Source organism: Urocampus carinirostris, chromosome 13, assembly GCF_059441175.1.
Source record: "Urocampus carinirostris isolate Australia breed hairy pipefish chromosome 13, RoL_Ucar_1.0, whole genome shotgun sequence".
NCBI classification, from domain to species: domain Eukaryota; kingdom Metazoa; phylum Chordata; class Actinopteri; order Syngnathiformes; family Syngnathidae; genus Urocampus; species Urocampus carinirostris.
In genome coordinates this window covers 25,507,836-25,526,621 of record NC_142361.1, presented here as the reverse complement: position 1 = coordinate 25,526,621, position 18,786 = coordinate 25,507,836, and the positions used below count along the sequence as shown (strand labels likewise).

General features: G+C 41.0%; 1 protein-coding gene across 1 annotated transcript in view; it reads right to left on the bottom strand.

Annotated features, from left to right (window-relative positions):
- The window catches only part of eys (EGF-like photoreceptor maintenance factor), a 342,903-nt gene extending 326,126 nt beyond the window's left edge, over positions 1-16,777 (bottom strand). Inside the window, exons 1-2 of the mRNA XM_088352009.1 lie at positions 16,005-16,777; positions 10,949-11,065 (exon numbers count right to left, since the gene is read on the bottom strand). Coding sequence (XP_088208135.1) covers positions 10,949-11,065; positions 16,005-16,746 — 859 coding nt within the window. The 5' untranslated portion in view covers positions 16,747-16,777. The remainder of the gene's footprint in view (positions 1-10,948; positions 11,066-16,004) is intronic.
- Positions 16,778-18,786: the final 2,009 nt, after the last annotated feature.

Here is an 18,786-nt window from a genome sequence, read left to right as displayed (position 1 = left end):
TAAAATTTCGAACTCCCAGAGTGTTTATTTGTAATCGAAAAATGAATAAGGTGCCTAGGGTATAGCGTCATGATTCATTCGAGAGATTTATTTCATCACATGTCCGAATGAAACAAGCCCATTATCCATCGAACAACCAATAGGAGAATTTTATTTTGAAAATCATCAACAGGAACTCCAACCAATTACAAGACACGCCTATGAAGACTGATGACATCATCTGCATTTAAAAGCACATGTGGGAACAACCGTCTGTCTCTTTCTCCCAGGACAGCGGTCCAGAAGATGGCCTTGTCTTGCCTTTGCCCTCTCGGACAATGGGGACAAAGAAGGCTGAGGCACATAGCTGTACCCCCATGCCAAAGAAGCATGGCGCATGCCAACCACGAGGCCTGGATGGTCCGTGTTTCCTTCCCTCCCACTCCGTTGACTGAATGCTTCAAATTTTGGTTTTCTTCAGGGGTCCATGTGGCGTCCCTGCCCCTATGTGATGTGTTGTCTAACTCAAAGTGTAACACAAGAAAATATAATGCACCAAACCGTTCCTGGTGCTAGGTATAAATATAATTCTGACATGCTATGAAGTAATTACTCTCGACAAAGTTCTTTGTTCTTTGTGTTGATTTGATTTTACTCGCCATGTAAATAAATAGTAGTATGTTTAGAATCAAACCACGTTACCTATGTGTTCCTACAAATTTTGATCATCAATGAATCGATATTTTAAAGCTAAAATGCAATATATTTGGAGGATTGCTTCCTGTACACTGTATTTTGGGAACTAAATCGAGTGGGTAATCCTGAGCACCATCTGCTGGCTGACTCGGTAACCACGGAATTCGATTTTAAACCAAACACATATTTTAAAGCAATTTTACCTACACAAAATACACGAAAAAACTAAATGAATGACAGAATAAATACCGAAATAAGTGAATGAATGACACAAATACGAAAATAAATAAGAAATACACAACAAAATACCGAAATGACAATGAATGAATGCATTTATGTCCTATTTTTAGGTATTACGTGACTTATTAAGGTGTTAATTTATTTAACAGCATACATTTGCTGGTATTCATTCATTTGATCATTTATTTTTACAGCTGGCTAGATCAGTACTCCATACAAGACATCCAAAAAGCAAAGCTCATTTGAAACATCCCCTGAGTTAGCCTCATTATTCCGCGTGCGTACTTTGGCCTGCGAGGGCGGCCGGTGCCGAAGCACTTGCGGTCTTCTCGCTTGATTAATGAGGAAAATGCAGAAAAACTCCCAAGAAGCTGACAGGACGGCAGGGAAGCCGGGCCACAAAATGGCAACCCGAGGGGATGGCGACAATTAAAAAGAAAAGAAAAAAACGCCAATAAATACTACAAAGAAAAACAGCGTGGAATACAAAAGCTTTGTTTAATGTTTAGTTGATCTGCCGATATTTATAGAGCAGTCCCGATTTTACAGGCATTGATTTATTTGGAGCTTTATGCCTGCAGTAAAATGAAGGACATTTATTAGGCGAGCCGTTCCAAGACTCCCTTGAATACTTTATTGAAGAAAACAACTTTGATATTAATTTGGTTCCAGACTGAGAAGGACATTAAAAAGGACACATGAAACCAAAATTATTCAATGTAATGATGTCACAATATCTATTATTTTAGCGACAGAATATTCTGGTCTGGAGTGAGTGATCGTCCTAATAAGGTTACCATCTTTTAACAAGTTTACATTTTCAAATCCATACTTTTTAGTGTTAGTGATGTTTTTTCTCATTTTACAGCCAGTGCAGTAGACCCCAGGATATGGTGACCCTGCCTTATGACATTTTCACTTTACAGTGTGGAATAAGATGTTTATTTAGCCCCTCTATACAGCATTTTCCCTAACACATGTTATGTCTGAATATATGACATAAATGGTGTTTGTTTGAATATTTGCGTATATTTTTATGTATTTATTTCAGTAATTATTTTCTCATGTATATCGCCTGATTTTTTTGTTGTTGCGTATTTTGCCACGTATTCTGTCGTGTACTCAGCACATGCATGGCAAGCACTTTTTGACTCCAGTCTGTCCCGTCCTATCCTGTATCCTACTCGTCTGCCCCCGGCTTCCCAAGCGTCTCCGGCTACCTGAATTGATTCCTACCTCCGACCACGCTCCGATCTCCCGTTCCGGCTGTCTGACTAGGTTCCTTGCACCGACCACGCTCAGAACTCCCGTCCCGGCTGCCCGACTTGTTTCTGTCCGCCGACTACGCTCCGATCTAACATCCCGGCTGCTCGACTCGATTCCGCCCTCTGACCACGCTCCTATCTCGTAGGCTTCCTGCTTCTCCTGCCCAGCGATCACCGAATCACTGGCTGGTTTTCCAGCGCCTGAATTCTTAGCTTTTGCAATAAAGCTTGGTGAGAAAAATTAAGCGTTTGGGTTACCGTCTGATCTGGTTCTGACAAGTATTTTCTTGCAGATCTTCTTATTGTAGTGTGTTTTGTTGTGCATTTTTACAAGTAATTTGTTGTGAATTTTGTCACATATTCTGATGGGTATCACATTGGGTATTCTGTTGTGTACTTCCTCTTTTACGTTGTCGTGTATTGCGTCGCATATTCCGTCACATATTCCACCGCATATTCCGTCACGTATTTTATTGAGGTTCTTTCGTGTATTCCTTCACGTATTCTGTCGCGTATTAATTGAGAATTCCGTCGTTATTCGATTGCATGTTTCGTCACATACTTCGTCCCATAGTATATCGCGTTTTCGGTCGCGTATTTTATCCATTATTCAGTCGCGTACTTTGTCGCGTATTCCCTCATTTATTTCATCACACACACTGTTGCGTATTACGTTGTTCTGTTACACATTTTGTCACATACTTCGTTGCCCATTTTTTTTGCGTATTTCGCTGCGTATTTCGCTGCGTATTTCGCTGCGTATTTCGCTGCGTTATTGCATCTGATATTTTGTTGTTTATTTTCCCATTTACTTTGTCATGGATTTTGTTCGCCGCGTACTTCGCGGCATATTTTGTGATTTATCGCATCGTGTCAAATAGTTTATTTTTTGCTTTGTCATGTACGTTGTTGCGCACTTGGTCGATTATTCATTGTTTTTTGTGTTATGTCACGATTTTTGTCGAGTATTTTAGATAGATAGATAGATACTTTATTCATCTCCGTAGGGAAATTCACACTTCCAGCAGTATCCTTGTGTTGAAAATAAAACAATAATAAAGTAAAATGAATATAATACATAAATACCCAATGTAACGTGTTGATATAGAGTATTTAGATAGTGCTACATAAAATACAAACTGTAATAAAAATAGGGTAATATACAATGTAGGGGTGTGGTTTAATGTAGGCTTTTACTCCTCCGGGTGGAGTTAAAGAGCCTCATGGCATGAGGAAGAAATTATCTCCTCAGTCTGTCGGTGGAACAAGACTGTGACAGCAGTTTGTCGTTGAAGCTGCTCTTCCATTTGGAGATGATGCTGTGTAGTGGATGTAATGAATTGTCCATGATTGACCGCAGCTTTTTCAGTGCCCGTCTCTCAGCTACTGTTGTCAGGCTGTCCAGCTCTGTGCCCACAACAGAGCTCGCTTTCCTTTTGTGTTGTTTTTGTGTATATAGCCAAGTATTTGGTTGCCTATCTTGTCATTTACTTTGTTATTTACTCTGTAGTGTATTTTGTCATGCAATTTTTGTGAATTTCGTCAGGGACTGCATCGAATATTTTATCGTGTACTTTCTTTTTTACAATGTCGTGTATTCCGCCGCGTTTTCTGTTCGCGTATGCCGCTATTAATCTCATCGCCTACTCAGTCACGTATTCCGTTGCACATTTTGTCGCATACTTGGTTGGCCACTTTTGTTGTGTATCTCGATGCTTATTTCGCCGCAAACTGTATTGGGTATTTTGTTGTCTATTTTCTCATTTACTTTGTCGTGGATTTTGTCATGGACTTTGTGCGTTTTCCGTTGCATATTGTGACATGTATTCCATCGCGTTGTGTGTCATTTATTTTGTGATTTAATTCATACTTTGCGGCATATTTTGTTATTTTTACTTTATCGCATATTGTCACACACTTTATCGTGTGCTTTGTCATATAGGTTGTCACACACTTGGTCACTAATTTTGTGATTCATTGTTTTCTGTATTTTGGCACATTTTTTGTTGAGTATTTTGTGCCCTTTTTTGTATACATTGCCGAGTATTTTGTTGCCTATCTTGTCATTTACTTTGTAGTGTATTTTTTCATGTATTGTTTCCTATAATTTCTTGCGAATTTAATCTCATATTTTATCGGGTATTACAACAGGTATTTTGTTGTGTCCTTTCTCATTTACATTGTCGTTTATTCCGTAGCATTTTCCCGCATGTTTTTCGTCTTTTGTTGCGAATTTCGCTGCGTATGTCACTGCTAAATGAATCAGGTATTTTTATTTATTTATTCTCATTTACTTTGGCGTGGATTTTCTCACATTTTCTGTTGCGTATTCTGTTGCGTATTTAATCGCATATTCAATCGCATTTTCTGTCTTTTAATTTGTGATTTGTTTGGCATTCTGGCGGGTACTTTGTCGCATATTTTGTAACGTACTTCGTCACATATTTTGTGGTGGATTTTCTCGTGTCCCTTATTCCGTCATTTTTTTGTGATTTATTCCATTGCACATTTCGTCGCGCATTTCGTCGTGAATATCATCGCTCATTTTTGCGCGTACTTTGTCGTGTATCTTGTCACGTATTACATCGGGTATTTTGTCGTGTTTTTGGCACGCAATCCATCGTGTATCCAGTCAAGTATTTTGTCATTTTTAAGAGTATTAGGTTGCGTATTTTGTCGCATAGTAGATCATATATTTAGTCGTATATTAAATCTCGTAATAGGTTGTGTAGTTTGTCATGCAACTTGTCGTGTAATTTCTCATGTACTCTGTCGCGTACTCCGTTCCATATTTTTGTCATCCCACAAAAAAACCCCAGCATCGAATACAAAAGCTTTGTTTAATGTTTAGTTGATCTGCCGATATTTATAGAGCAGTCCTGATTTTACAGGCATTGATTTATTTGGAGCTTTATGTCTGTAGTAAAATGAAGGACATTTATTAGGCAAGCGTTTCCAAGACGGCCTCGAATATGTTTTTAGAGAAAACAACACTTTTTTTCTTTAACTATTATTTTCTGGTCAGATAAACACGGACACGCAAAAGCTCCAATAAAATAAACCTACCGTATTTTCCGCACTATAAGGCGCACCTAAAAGCCTTTATTTTTTTCAAAAGCTGACCATGCGCCTTATAATACAGTGCGCCTTATATATGGATCAATATTAAGTCGCAAAGTCTTGCAACTAAGGCAAGTAGCCGCCGACTAGATTTTTCCCCGAAGGTGAAGTCGTCCGCGGTGTATGCTGGGATACATATGCTGGCGTTTCATTTCCCAGCCAATGTGTCAATCATCATTTGAATCGATCACTATTGGCTAAAGTTATTCGGAGGTCAAGAGGCGGATCCTTTTTATCATTTACAGGCTGGCATTGGCTTAAACGGCAAAACAAAGCCTGCAATTGGCCGAAAAAGATGAATGTGTATAGCACGTGGCTGACGGCATACAGAAAGCATTTTTTACTATACTGCATTTGTAAATATTTTATTCTCCTGGATTTACTACATTCACGGGTATAAGAGGACCACGGCTGCACATTATTATGAACACAACGACTTCGGTGAGCTACTCCGGCTATATATCTTGTTTCAGACTGAACTCGATGTTTCTGTGATAAGCAATGCAGATAATGGATGGAATGGAGTGTCTATTTTTGAATTAAACTCAATTCCAAGTGTTTATTGTCATATGCACAGTAAAGTTGCGAGCGAAAAAGAAAATAGAAATTAAGGAATGGTTGGCATTTCTTGAATCCCAAGACTTTAACCTTCCGAATGATGGAACGATGCATTTGAGTGACATCGTACGGACACCGCATCCGCACGTGTTCTCGACACGTATTTGCGTCTTTGCAAGCTTTGGGAATATTAAGGGGGTAATAAGTTTGACTGAACTATCTGACTGTTTTGTCCACGTTCCCATTGTAGCGCCTTATAATCCGGTGCGTCTTATGTATGTCAAAAATAGGACCAAAAACAATTTTTTTCGGGGTGAGCCCTATAACCCGGTCCGCCTTATAGTGCAGAAAATACAGTAATTCAAAGTGATGATATTACAGTATCTATTATTACAATAGCAGAATATTCTGGTCTGGATTGAGTGAATGCATTAAATACATTTGTAGACAATTTTACATTTTCAAATATATACTTCTTAAGTAAGATTTTTAAAAATAAATTTGGTTTGGTTTTTTTACAGCTATGTACAGTAAAATCCAGGATAAGGCAACCCCATCTTTCAACATGTTCCTTTTACAGTATTCAATACGATGTCTACTCGGCCCCTCTTTACGGCATTTCCCCCATAATAGGACATCAATGGCACGTAATACCTCAATAAATGACATAAATGTAATTTACTCATATACTGTATTTATGCATTTTGTCATTCATCTATTTATTTTGTAATGTAATTTGCAGCATACATTCTGTAATCTTAAGCATTTTGACGCATATCGTCACTGTCACGGTCGCCTTGGTGACCAGTCTGCCCCGCCCTCTGGGCAACAGCTGAAGCAGATCCACTAACTGTGTATCTGCTATTTAAGGCTGCATTGTGGGCTCTGCGGCTGCTGGTTCATTACTCATATACACAATCCCGGTCTGTTATGCCTTGTCCTGTTTTAGTCTGTTATGCCTTGTCCTGTTGAGTTCGTGCCGGAGGAACTCTGTATTGTTCTGTTTTGCCTCGGAGTATTGGGCGACTTTTATTTTATTAAATAAAACTTATGGATCGTCAACGCATTTGAGTTCTCCCTTCATGCCTCCTGCCTCCGTTCTGGTCCGGTCACCTTCCTCGCCACCACGCCTCGTGACAGAATGAACCAGCCAACAATTGAACTCAGCGAACGATCACAGCGCGACTTGGGGAGAGCTGGAGAGCGCAGTTTGGCAGGCGCCTACTGAGTTGGCCTTCCCTGCCCGTTCGAACCACGGCCCCGCCCGTCGTGGCCCTTGCTGTGCCTCGAATGGGGTCCCAGGAAGAATTGACGCCTGCCTGCCCGACTCCCGTGCCGATTGCCTGCTATTCCCTCTCCCCTGCGTGCAAGTCCAACTCCGACTCCGCTGCCCGTCAGGCCGACTACGACTCTGCTGCCCGTCGGGCCGACTCCGACTCCGCTGCCCGTCGGGCCGAGTCCGACTCCGCTGCCTGCCAGTCCGACTCCGCTGCGTGCCAGTCCGACTCCCCTGCGTGCCAGTCCGACTCCGCTGCCTGCCAGTCCGACTCCCCTGCGTGCCAGTCCGACTCCCCTGCGTGCCGGTCCGACTCCGCTGCGTGCCGGTCCGACTCCGCTGCGTGCCAGTCCGACTCCCCTGCGTGCCAGTCCGACTCCGCTGCCTGCCAGTCCGACTCCGCTGCCTGCCAGTCCGACTCCGCTGCCTGCCAGTCCGACTCCGCTGCCTGCCAGTCCGACTCCCCTGCGTGCCAGTCCGACTCCCCTGCGTGCCAGTCCGACTTCGCTGCGTGCCAGTCCGACTCCCCTGCGTGCCCGTCCGACTCCCCTGCGTGCCAGTCCGACTCCGCTGCCTGCGTGCCAGTCCGACTCCGCTGCCTGCGTGCCAGTCCGACTCCGCTGCCTGCGTGCCAGTCCGACTCCGCTGCCTGCGTGCCAGTCCGACTCCGCTGCCTGCCAGTCCGACTCAGCTGCCTGCCAGTCCGACTCCGCTGCTCCTGTTTTGCCGGTTCTGATTTTGACTCTCTCATGTCTTGTCTGTTCTGATTCCGCCTGTCCTGTTTACCTGCCCTGATTTTGCCTGTCCTGTTCTCGTCGGTTCTGCCTGTCTGTTATCCCCTGTCCAGTTTGCCCACCAGACCCCCTCCCTGCCGAGCGCCGATTCCGATCCGCCCGACGCAGATGGCGCCTGCCTCTCCCCGTTCCTGCGTGTTCGGAGGAGGGAGCGGGGTTGCCCCAATCGCGAGCGTCAACATTCCGGGGCGTGAGGTTGTAATTTTTTCTTTTTTGGGACCTCGGGAGCTGTCCCTTAAGAGGGGGGCTCTGTCACGGTCGCCTTGGTGACCAGTCTGCCCCGCCCTCTGGGCAACAGCTGAAGCAGATCCACTAATTGTGTATCTGCTATTTAAGGCTGCATTGTGGGCTCTGCGGCTGCTGGTTCATTACTCATTATTCACAGTCCCGGTCTGTTATGCCTTGTCCTGTTTTAGTCTGTTATGCCTTGTCCTGTTTTAGTCTGTTATGCCTTGTCCTGTTGAGTTCGTGCCGGAGGAACTCTGTATTGTTCTGTTTTGCCCCGGAGTATTGGGCGACTTTTATTTTATTAAATAAAACTTATGGATCGTCAACGCATTTGAGTTCTCCCTTCATGCCTCCTGCCTCCGTTCTGGTCCGGTCACCTTCCTCGCCACCACGCCTCGTGACAGTCACATATGTTATCATGTAGGTATTTTGTTGTGTTTTGTGGCGTCATGAATACTGATGCGGGACACCTGAGTCTGATCCGTTGGCGCCAGCAGCCTCAGATGCTGATTGGCTGCTGAGAAACCCCCCGTCTTCCTGTCACCGATTGTCAGTTCGTCTGCGAACCTCAGCTCCACGCTAGGCAAGCATGTTTTGACTCCTGACTCGATCCTGCCCTGTTACCCGTCTGATTCCCGGTGCCGACCTCTTTTCTGAACCCGTTTATGTTTTTGCTCCTCCGTTCAGGCCATCAACCTGTTTTTTCCTCAATCTCGACACTGCCTTCGCTCGACACGGAAATGTCACTTCCATGTCCCAAGCGATCTGCTACCCGTGACCGACGATCACCGGATCGTGGGTGCAAGCCCTTTCCTCCTTCTAAATAAAGCTGAGTAAACGAACGCAATTGGGTCCCGTCTCCGTTCCTGGTCTCTGACACATTTGCTTTGTCGTTTATTTTGTTGTGGATTTTGTGTCGTTTTCCATCCAAAATTCCGTCACGTATTCCATCGGGTTTTCTGTCATTCATTTTGTGAATTATTTTGTAGCGTAGTCACCGCATACTTTGCATTGTGTATTTCTTTGCGTATTCTGCTGCATATTTTTGTCTTTTATTTCGTGATTTATTTCATCGCCCATTTTGGCGTGTGTAATTATTTGTCATTTATTTTGTCGTGTATTTTGTCCCGTATTCTGTTGCGTTTTTCATTTGTTTTGTTAATTTTTTTGCATCGCACATTTTATCACGCAGTTCGTTGTGCATTTTGTAACGTATTTTAGCGCATAATTCGCCACGTATTGCATCGGGCATTTTGTTGCGTATTTTGTCATCGACTTTGTTGTAGAATTTCTCACACATTTTCGTGCGTTTTCAGTAATTTATCCGGCCATTGTTTTTAATATTTATTCTGTCATTTCTTGTGTATTAGTTTGCATATTTTTTCATGTATTAAATCATGTAATAGGTCGTGTTTTTTGTTGTGTATTTTGTAGTGTAATTGTATTTCTATATGGCCGGATAAACATGGATATAAAGAAGTTAATGATATCACAGTATCTATTCTTATATATATATATATATATATATATATATATATATATATATATATATATATATATATATATATATATATATATATATATATATATATATATATATATATATATATATATATATATACATCAGAATATGCTGGGCTGGGTTGAGTGAATGCATTAATTAGATTATCATTTTTAGACAATTTTACATTTACAAATCCTGAACCTGGGATATGGCAACCCTGCCTTTCGACATTTTCACTTTATGGTGTGCAATAAAATGTCGACCTCTCTTGACAGAATTTTCCCCATAGTACCACATCAACTACACGTAATACCTGAAATTATGACGTAAATGCAATTTATTCAAATACTGTATTCATTAATTTTGTCATTTATCTATTTCAGCAATAATTTTGTTGTGTATTGTTACGTATATACATCATCATGTATGTTGTCGCGGCGCATAGTCCCAACATTTAGCATGGCTTGTTTTCTTTAGCTATGTCTTAGCATTTAGAACGGCTAGTTCTCTAAAGCTAGCCAAGTCGCTCTCAGATTAGCTTACCATTAGCATAGTTTTGTCTTTTATAGTTGAGAGTATGACAAATTTATAGTGCCCCTCTCAAGGCAACGTGAACTATTTTGGGCCTCGAGTAGCTAACCAGTGCTATTGCTAGCAAACTGCTTTCGCGCAAGTCGCATAAAACTAGCCTGGACTTCGTAGGCAAACGTATTGAAGTTTTCAGCATCTCTTTATAGTTCTTTTTCCTCTTGTTTCTTTTATACGATTGTTTTTATTTGATTCTCGGTTTTGTTATTCAGTCTTTTTCAAATAAACAATATTGCACCAAAAACTCTTGTAAAACCGAATTCCTGTGTTAGCGTTAGTCGCACTTCCATTTCTTTCCAGTTGATTTTGCTTGTTCGAATCAGTTGATTGATGTCAGACCCTGTATTAATAACCACGGAGGAGTTCCCACACGATATAATTTATACACTGGCTAGCTAATAACATTCGAAAATTCACAGCAGTATCGAACTCGAGATTTAACGCCGTCAACAGGAACAATGCGATACAAATGACATCTTAATTACCTGTCGTAAAGATGTGTTTTATAAACTACGGCGCGCTCCGTTAGCTAGCAGCTATCCGTGGCTTTTTACAACCGTATATGAGGGCTCGTAACGTCGGCGTCTCAAGTGTTTGATTTAAAACGGCTGTCGTCATGACGAAAAATATAAATATAAAGTAGAATCAAGTTTAAAGGTTGAGAAAAAAATATCTGATAGTAGCTAAAAACAAACCTTACCTGAGAAACCGGCGCCGCAGATGCAAACGAATGAGGCCGGCGCTACTTGAACGCATGTACCGTTTGTACACAACCTTGCACAGTTTTCTTTTCCGATGATTTCCGAGCAAGTTTTTCCTAAGACCAAGAACAGATGTTATCAAAATATGTTAAAGGGACACTGTGTCGTGGAACCAAGAACGAGTGTTAAAATAGCACAACAAAAAAGAAAAACAACAGAGACGCTAAGTGACCAAAGTGCTAACATGATCCTTACGGCTAGCCCGAAAATAGGTGACATTTCCTAATATGGCTAGCAGTTTTTCTTACCATAACTAGGCGATAAATAATACACACTGTTCCTTTACCAATAACCATTAATATAAAGGATTAATGGCTGTGTCCAGAATGCTAGCATTGGTGTTTGAGTGAAACTGGGATTAGCTGCAAAATTATGTAGCATTAACAGCTTAAATTATTTGAGTGGCTAAAGTGACACTTTCTAATAAAAAGATGATATTTGCTAATATGGATTTTTTTTTAACCACTGGGAGGGACTAAATAGTACACAATGGCCCTTTAACATTAAGTCTTTATGCAAAAGAGGCAGTTTCAGAATGTTAGCATTAGAGGTTGAGTGAAACTGGGATAAGCTGCAACATATGTTAGCATTAACTGCTAAAGTATTTCATGTGGCTGAAGCGAAAGTATCCTCAAAGAGATGCTATTTGCTAATATGGCTAATATTTTTTTCCACTATGAGGCACTAAATAATACACACTTTTCCTTTACAATTACCATTAATGCATTGGATTATTGGCTGTGTCCAGAATGCTAGCATCAGTGGTTGAGTGAAACTGGGATAAGGTGTAAAATTATTTAGCATGAACTGCTAATGTTATACTAATGGCTGAAATGAAGTAATCCCATGAAAACATGATATTTGCTAATATGGTTCGTAGTTTTCTTTACCACTTGGAGGTGCTAAATAATACACATAGTCCCTTTAACAAATACTATTAATGCAAAGGATTAGCAGCTAGTGGCTGTGTCCGGAATGCTCGCGTTAGCGGTTGAGTGAAAGCTGCAAAATTGTTTAGCATTATTTGCTAAACTGATCCTAGTGGCCAGAGCCGAAGCAAGCCTCCAGATAGATGACATTTAATAACATTACTAGTAGTTTTTTAACCACTAGGAGACGCTAAATACAAAGTCCCTTTAACAATAACCATTAATCCAAAGGATTAGAGGCTAGTGGCCCAGTGCAATATGCTACCATTAGCGGTAGAGTTGACTGAAACTGGCATTAGATGCAAAGTTATTTATAATTAATTGCTAAAGTGTTAGTAGTAGCTGAAGCAAAGTTCTGTGTACTCTGCTTATGATATATGATGAATGATAAATGAAATTTATTCATTTTGTTTATTTTCTGAAGTATTATCTAGTACACACTATTAAAAAAAACTTGAGAAGTTATGAAATGATTCTCAAACTAATCTTCCAGTAACTTTGTTTTATTGATCCTTGCGGGTATTTGTATTCTATTTTCCAGAGAGACAACAAAGAGACAGAGAATGTGTCATGACCCCAAGAATTTGAAGCTATCCGGTCTTGCTCAAAGGCATCACAGCAGTTCATCTTGCAACTGCGGTAGGTCTTGAACCTGAGACTCAGAGGTCCAAAAGTTCCATGTTACTTCTGACCCGATAATTCTTGAAGCACGTGTACTAGATCTGGAAAGCCTGCCATTTCTGTGTTGCAGTTGAATTACTAAAACTATGTTAGGGATTCTTAAGGTTACAGTTATCTGATGAGCAAAATCTATTTAAAAGAGATTCATATGTCCATACTTATTGTGGCAAACTCAAGGGTGAGGAAAAACCCCTCACGGTCCGTTATTTTTGTCTAATTTTGCCCCATGAAATAAAACTGGTGAAAACCGACTAATACGTTTTTCCTCGTGTTGAGGTTTTTGAGTTTTTCCTTGCCCGCATGTTGGTTTTACATCAGGGGATGATGTCATTGTGGCCTGTTCAGTCCATTGAGACATTTGTGATTAAGTACTACACAAATACATGTGACTTGACCTAAACACATACATTCACAAATATGTACTATTGATTTAAAAATGTTCTTTTGATGTCACTGTTGTCCCCAGTGTCCCTTTGAATGATTAAAATAAACTACTGATTTACTTTTAGGCACTTTATTATCTGTTTTGTCAAAACTCAGATTACTTCTCTCTCCGAGCTTGTTTGTGCGTCTTCTTAACTCTTCCGGACAACAACAAAGTGGAACAGTACTTATATTATTACGGATATCAGTTCGGAGCTTCAACATTTTAAACCAGAGTGCTTTTTGGCAGGCCTCGCAACTCACTTTTTGCCATTCTGACTACTAAAAAATGAACTGCACTCTTGTGGCCATAATCCAAGATCACCACTCACATATCACTGTGAGCGGGGACCCGCAAAGCACACTTTTGTAAGGCCTGGCAGCTCTTTTTTGCCGTTAGTGTACTTCCGCCTAAACTGAACTGCACTTGTGCGGCTGTGATCCATTATTCCCATATTGCTACGAGCTGTGACCAGCAGAAGGCCCTTTCAAAAATGAAATGCACACTTGTGGCCACAATACATTAGCCCAAGTCAACTATTGCTCAGAGTAGGGACCGACAGAGCACTTTTTTTCTGTCTGCCTTGCTGAATCGTACGATTGTGGCTTGTCTAAAAATGACTGCACTTTTTAAGTCTGTGATCCGTTATCCCTGGTTGACCACTTCTAAGAAAAGAGGCGGGCAGAGCACATTTTTTTACTGTTCAAGCAGCTGAAGCATGCCATTGTGATCCACCTTAGATGAACTGCTCTGTTTTGGCCGCGATCCATTATCCCCAGGTGACTATTGCTGAGAGCACAGGCATGGAGAGTAAATTTGTGTCATGTCTGGCAGCTCTATTTTGTTTTTTCTTGTCAAGGTTTCATATATGAGTCTTTATTGCCAGATACAAAAATATAATCAATCAGTTTTCTTTCTTCCCCAGCTTCTCTGCTATTTTTTATTTCATCGTTCATTGAACATTCATTAGTAAAAAGTGAGCATTTTTATATTTTATAATTCTAATAACACAGCTTTCATCTTGTAAATATTTAAGCTGTTGATATTACAACAGTTGTTCTTTTATTGTTTTTAATATCCATTTTATCACTTAAAAGCCTTCTCAACTGCAAACTGACTACATTAGGTAATCCGAAGGAACACTAAAAATTGCCAACACGACAGAGCTCGGCCTTGGTTTTTGTTTACAGCCAGTTTCTTTTGATCCAATTGGGTGAGATAATCCTCACGAGCTGAAAGCTGTTCGCTGGCTCATCCATTGTCCGTTGTTGTGCCACAAATTTGCTTGCTTGAGATCACAAAAGAAAACAAAACAAAACGGCGGTTCATTAAAAAACTGAAATGTGGGAAGACAACGAGGTTGCAATTTACAGTCGCATTTCAATTTGGGGCAAGTCAAATGGATTTTGTCCATTTTAAGCACTTTCTTACATGGCAAAAACTAGCATATTCTTCTACGTTAGAAGCTAGGTTCCACTATATGACAGTAGCTAGCGTCATCTTCCACGCTAGTAGATAGCATCGTTTTTTTTGCGGAAAACTACCATAGTCCCTGATGCCCTAAATTAGCAAGGTCTTCTAGGACTGAAAATCGTCTTCAATGTCAGGAACAACGACAAGAACCAGTATCTTCGTTGCAAGAATCTTCTATCCCCTTTATTACAGATGGAAGCATGGTCTTTTACATATTCAGGAAGCTAGTATTTTATGTAGAAAACTAGTATAGCCTTCTTTTCCCATAACATGCCTTGTCTCTTGTTCCCATAACAGACTTTGCCTTCTATGACAGATACCAACAAGGTCATCTATGTCAGTAGCTAGCATTGTCGTCAATGCCCCTAACTAACAATGTATCTAAAAGCAGAAGCTAGCAACTTCTATGCAGGAAGCTGGTATCATATGCTATCACAAATGCAATAGGCTAGTATCAAATTCAAAGTTATCTTCTAGTAAAGTCGTGTATGGCCAAAAGTAGCATGGTCCTCTATGACAAATGTCAGCAGGGTCCTGTATGACAGATGCCAGCATAGCCCTGGATGCCGGAAGCTAGCATTGTCTTGCATACAAGAAGCTACTTCACGCTTCATTGCTAGAGAACAGCATAATCTTATATGCCGAAAGCTAGCAAGAATCTTATAGGATATATCCTGGAATCGTCTTATATGCCAGAAGCTAAATTCTGCTTCCTCAAAACCTAGCATTCTCATCTTCAGGGCTGAGAGCTAGCGTTTTTGTCCACAGTGTCAGGAATAAAATATATTAAAATGTACCGTTTACCAAATTGTTCGAATTTGTTATCTGACTCCATTAACCAAACACAAACCTTCATTCACCTAACAATGCGTGCTCGTTTCTTTTTGGGAAGATATGGACAAGGGACAGGCATTTCCACACGGGGGCATATTGAATTTCTTAAACAAATGAACTAAGTGGACTCCATCGAATTAGCTGAATTAGCCTAATTAGTGTTTCTCGAGTCTTCGTCGAGCCTCTTCTCGATTCTCCCTCTCGATCTTCTGAAGTTCTCCCGGCCCACGCCTTTTTCCGCAAGCCAGCGCCCTGGCTCCTCCAATGGGAGCGTCCGGGAAACCCCCCTTGTGGGCTCCACGGCTCCACCACCTCGCCTCGATGTCTGGACCCCGAGCGTTTTTCAAATCAGTGCCTAACATTCTGCGTCTGGCCTTCTCCGTCAGAGTCCTATTACCAACAGAACTAAACAAAACATTCGCATTCGGAACGGCGTGACCTGTCATTGAACTTAAGCCTTCTCTGTGAAAATCTTCATTGCATTCAATAAATGTAACTTGTATAAAATCCTTTATGGTAAAATGAATAAAATCCTTCAACAGCGAAAAGTGGTCTTGTCTTTTTCTCTTTTCTGTGTACCTTTATCAAATTATTTATATCAAATAATTAACTTCCACTGGTTCACAAAACAGGAGAGAAAATATGTGATTTTACCTGTGAAATGCGGAGGACAAAGGCATTTAAACAATTGGCGGCTCGGTTCTTCAGGGCCGTTGCTCAAACACACTCCTTTGTTTTTGCATGGTCTCTCCAAACAAGCATCGTATTTTTCACAGAACCTTCCAGAATATCCTCGGTGACATCTGCACAAGTACTTCCCTTCCCAGTTGTCTGTTTGGCAAACCCCTTTCCCGGAGCAAAACGGGAGTTGAGGCGACGCTTGGCAAAACTGTCGATTGACCAGAACGTCGAGCCGCAAACCGTACTTGCACAATAGAGCATCTTCAACGTGGAGGGCAATGAAAAAATTGTGGCCTGGTTTGAGCCACTTCAGGTCCACTTCTTCGACGCCAGTGATGTGGTCTGGGAACACCAACTGGTTACCTATTAGCATGTTTGTAGAGCAGTTCTCAAAGTTCTTCTTGGACACATTGAGAAGTCGCACGCCATACGATGCTAGCCCTTCGTTCGGGACGAACGACAATTTATCACCGTGCTGCAACTGAAGCGGGCAAATCTGTGGGTAATTGAGGTGCAAAACTGGATCATCTCCACCGTCAGAACCCCAACAGTCTTCAACAGTAGCACAGAGGTTCTCGAAGAGAGTCAAGTTGATTTGGACCATGATCTGGTCTTGGTGCCACTCAAGTGGAACCTGTTTGTGGCAAATGTTCTGGCAGAAGTTGATGTGAACCGTGCAGGTCACAAAAATGAAGGGAAACAGTGATGTCTTCATATTTTCTCCTTCCGGTTGATTTCAGGAAGTGTTCGCCGCTCGGAAAACCTGTAAGACAATGACAAATTTGAATTAATCAGTAGTAAGTATCGTAAATTCCGGACTATAAGCCGTTACTTTTTTCCCAAACTTCCAACCCTGCGGCTTATTCAGTGATGCGGCCAATTTATGTAATCTTTCTAACGGCCGCCAGCGGCAATCGAGTAAAAAAGGTGAGATTTAGACTGCAACTTCTTAGCTTGTGCAAAAATAAAATTTGCGTAGACATATATTCACCATGCAAATTGCAAAATGAAAGGCACACGACGCAACTTTCAAGTTAAACTCAATCGTGCAGTCCAATAGAGATGGAAACAGAGCTACCGCATGTAAAGTCTAATTTTGTTTTTGAATAAGGGAGCGTGGCACGCCGTCTATGTGACAAAGTATCTTTCCCATACTGAAGGAAGACGACTTCCGTGCTTACTACAAGTACGGTATGTTTTTTTAACAGAGCTGTATACTGTGTTGCGAGCGTAATGTTAGTAGCGTTTTGCTACCCTTCACAGGCACGGTTTGGGATGAAAGTTATAATATTATCATTAAACTTTGAAAACTCTCTCGGTGTACCGTCTTTCTTTGTAAATATGTGTAAGCATGTATGATATGTATTTGCAACTGTATATTTTTGTAATGTATTTATTTTAGAAACTTATTCTGATATGTTTTGTACGAGCAAATGAGAAAGAAGGGGCGGGGCAAACGTGGGCTGACGGGAAGTGGAGTAAAGGTGAGACGTGTTTGTGGATGCGGCCGACAATAGTGGATATATATTTTTCCCACCCTTACCTTCGGAAATATACACTTTTTTCCTTGGATTACTTTCAACGGGCACCCGGACTTTGGAGGTCTGCATTGAATATTAAGTACCGGTATCATTTTCCTTCATTTTGCCGGCTGTGATTTTTCGACTGTATTGGGTATGGGTTAATATTGTGTTTGTATTGCGTTACTTCAATGTGGGCGTATGCGGCTAATATACAGGTGCGGCTTGTGTATGTACAAAATCGTTTTTTCTCCCGAGATGTGGTGGGTGCGCTCTATAGTCCGGAATTTACGGTAGTAAGATTATACAAAAGAAAAAAAATATTTTTGATGTTTTTGTTAAATTTCAGGTAAGAGAATGTTGGTAAATTGAGATGCTAGAGATGAACCGCTCCTGGCAGAATATATTCTGGAGACCACCGCAATAGTCTTTAAATCGTACGATCTTGGCAAAAGTCTCTCTATGACACTTTGAAGCAAGATTTTTATACCGTTTTTTGAGGCGTTGTACAGGTCAACAGGAAACCACAACTTCAGTTCTCTGATTGCCACCATATGCACATTTTTGTGTTATCAGCCAATTCTCAAAATTTCAGATCTTGGTCTCATGGTTTCTTGACATCAGATTGAACCTTATTCTTTCGCCCAAAGGTCTGACTTGTAGTTTGCATTGAAAATATCAATTTATAACAAAAGCTGATATACATCACGTACAATAGGTCTACAGCCATTATATAGCCCTAATATTCACCCCGACGAGTAGTTTTAGGATTATTTCATTTAACTAAGTAACATGTGTTGTTTTAGAACGTAAGCCTTTAGGCACATAGTGCACATCAGGTTTCTTGAAAGTGTTCTGAAGCTAAGGGGTGCTTATTTTTATTCCTGATTAGCACTAAGAGCTATTAGCATGATATGCATTTTTAAAGTAATTTATCATGTAATCAATATGTAATTATCATGCAACTAGATTGTAATTAATAAAATAGTTAAAATAGTCTCAGTCAGTTGAAAAAAATGTAATTTACACAAATTTTACGGAGTGTGATTTTCTATTTAACGGCACTGAGAATGTCAATGATTTCCCATAACATTTACAAAAAAGATTTCCTAGAAAATCATATTGATCCATCACTGGTGTCATGATTACTGATCCGGGGCACCTGCGGCCGCCCTGTTGGCGCCAACAGCCCTGGTTGCTGATTGGCTCCCTGCCACTTTTTAAACCCCCTGGCT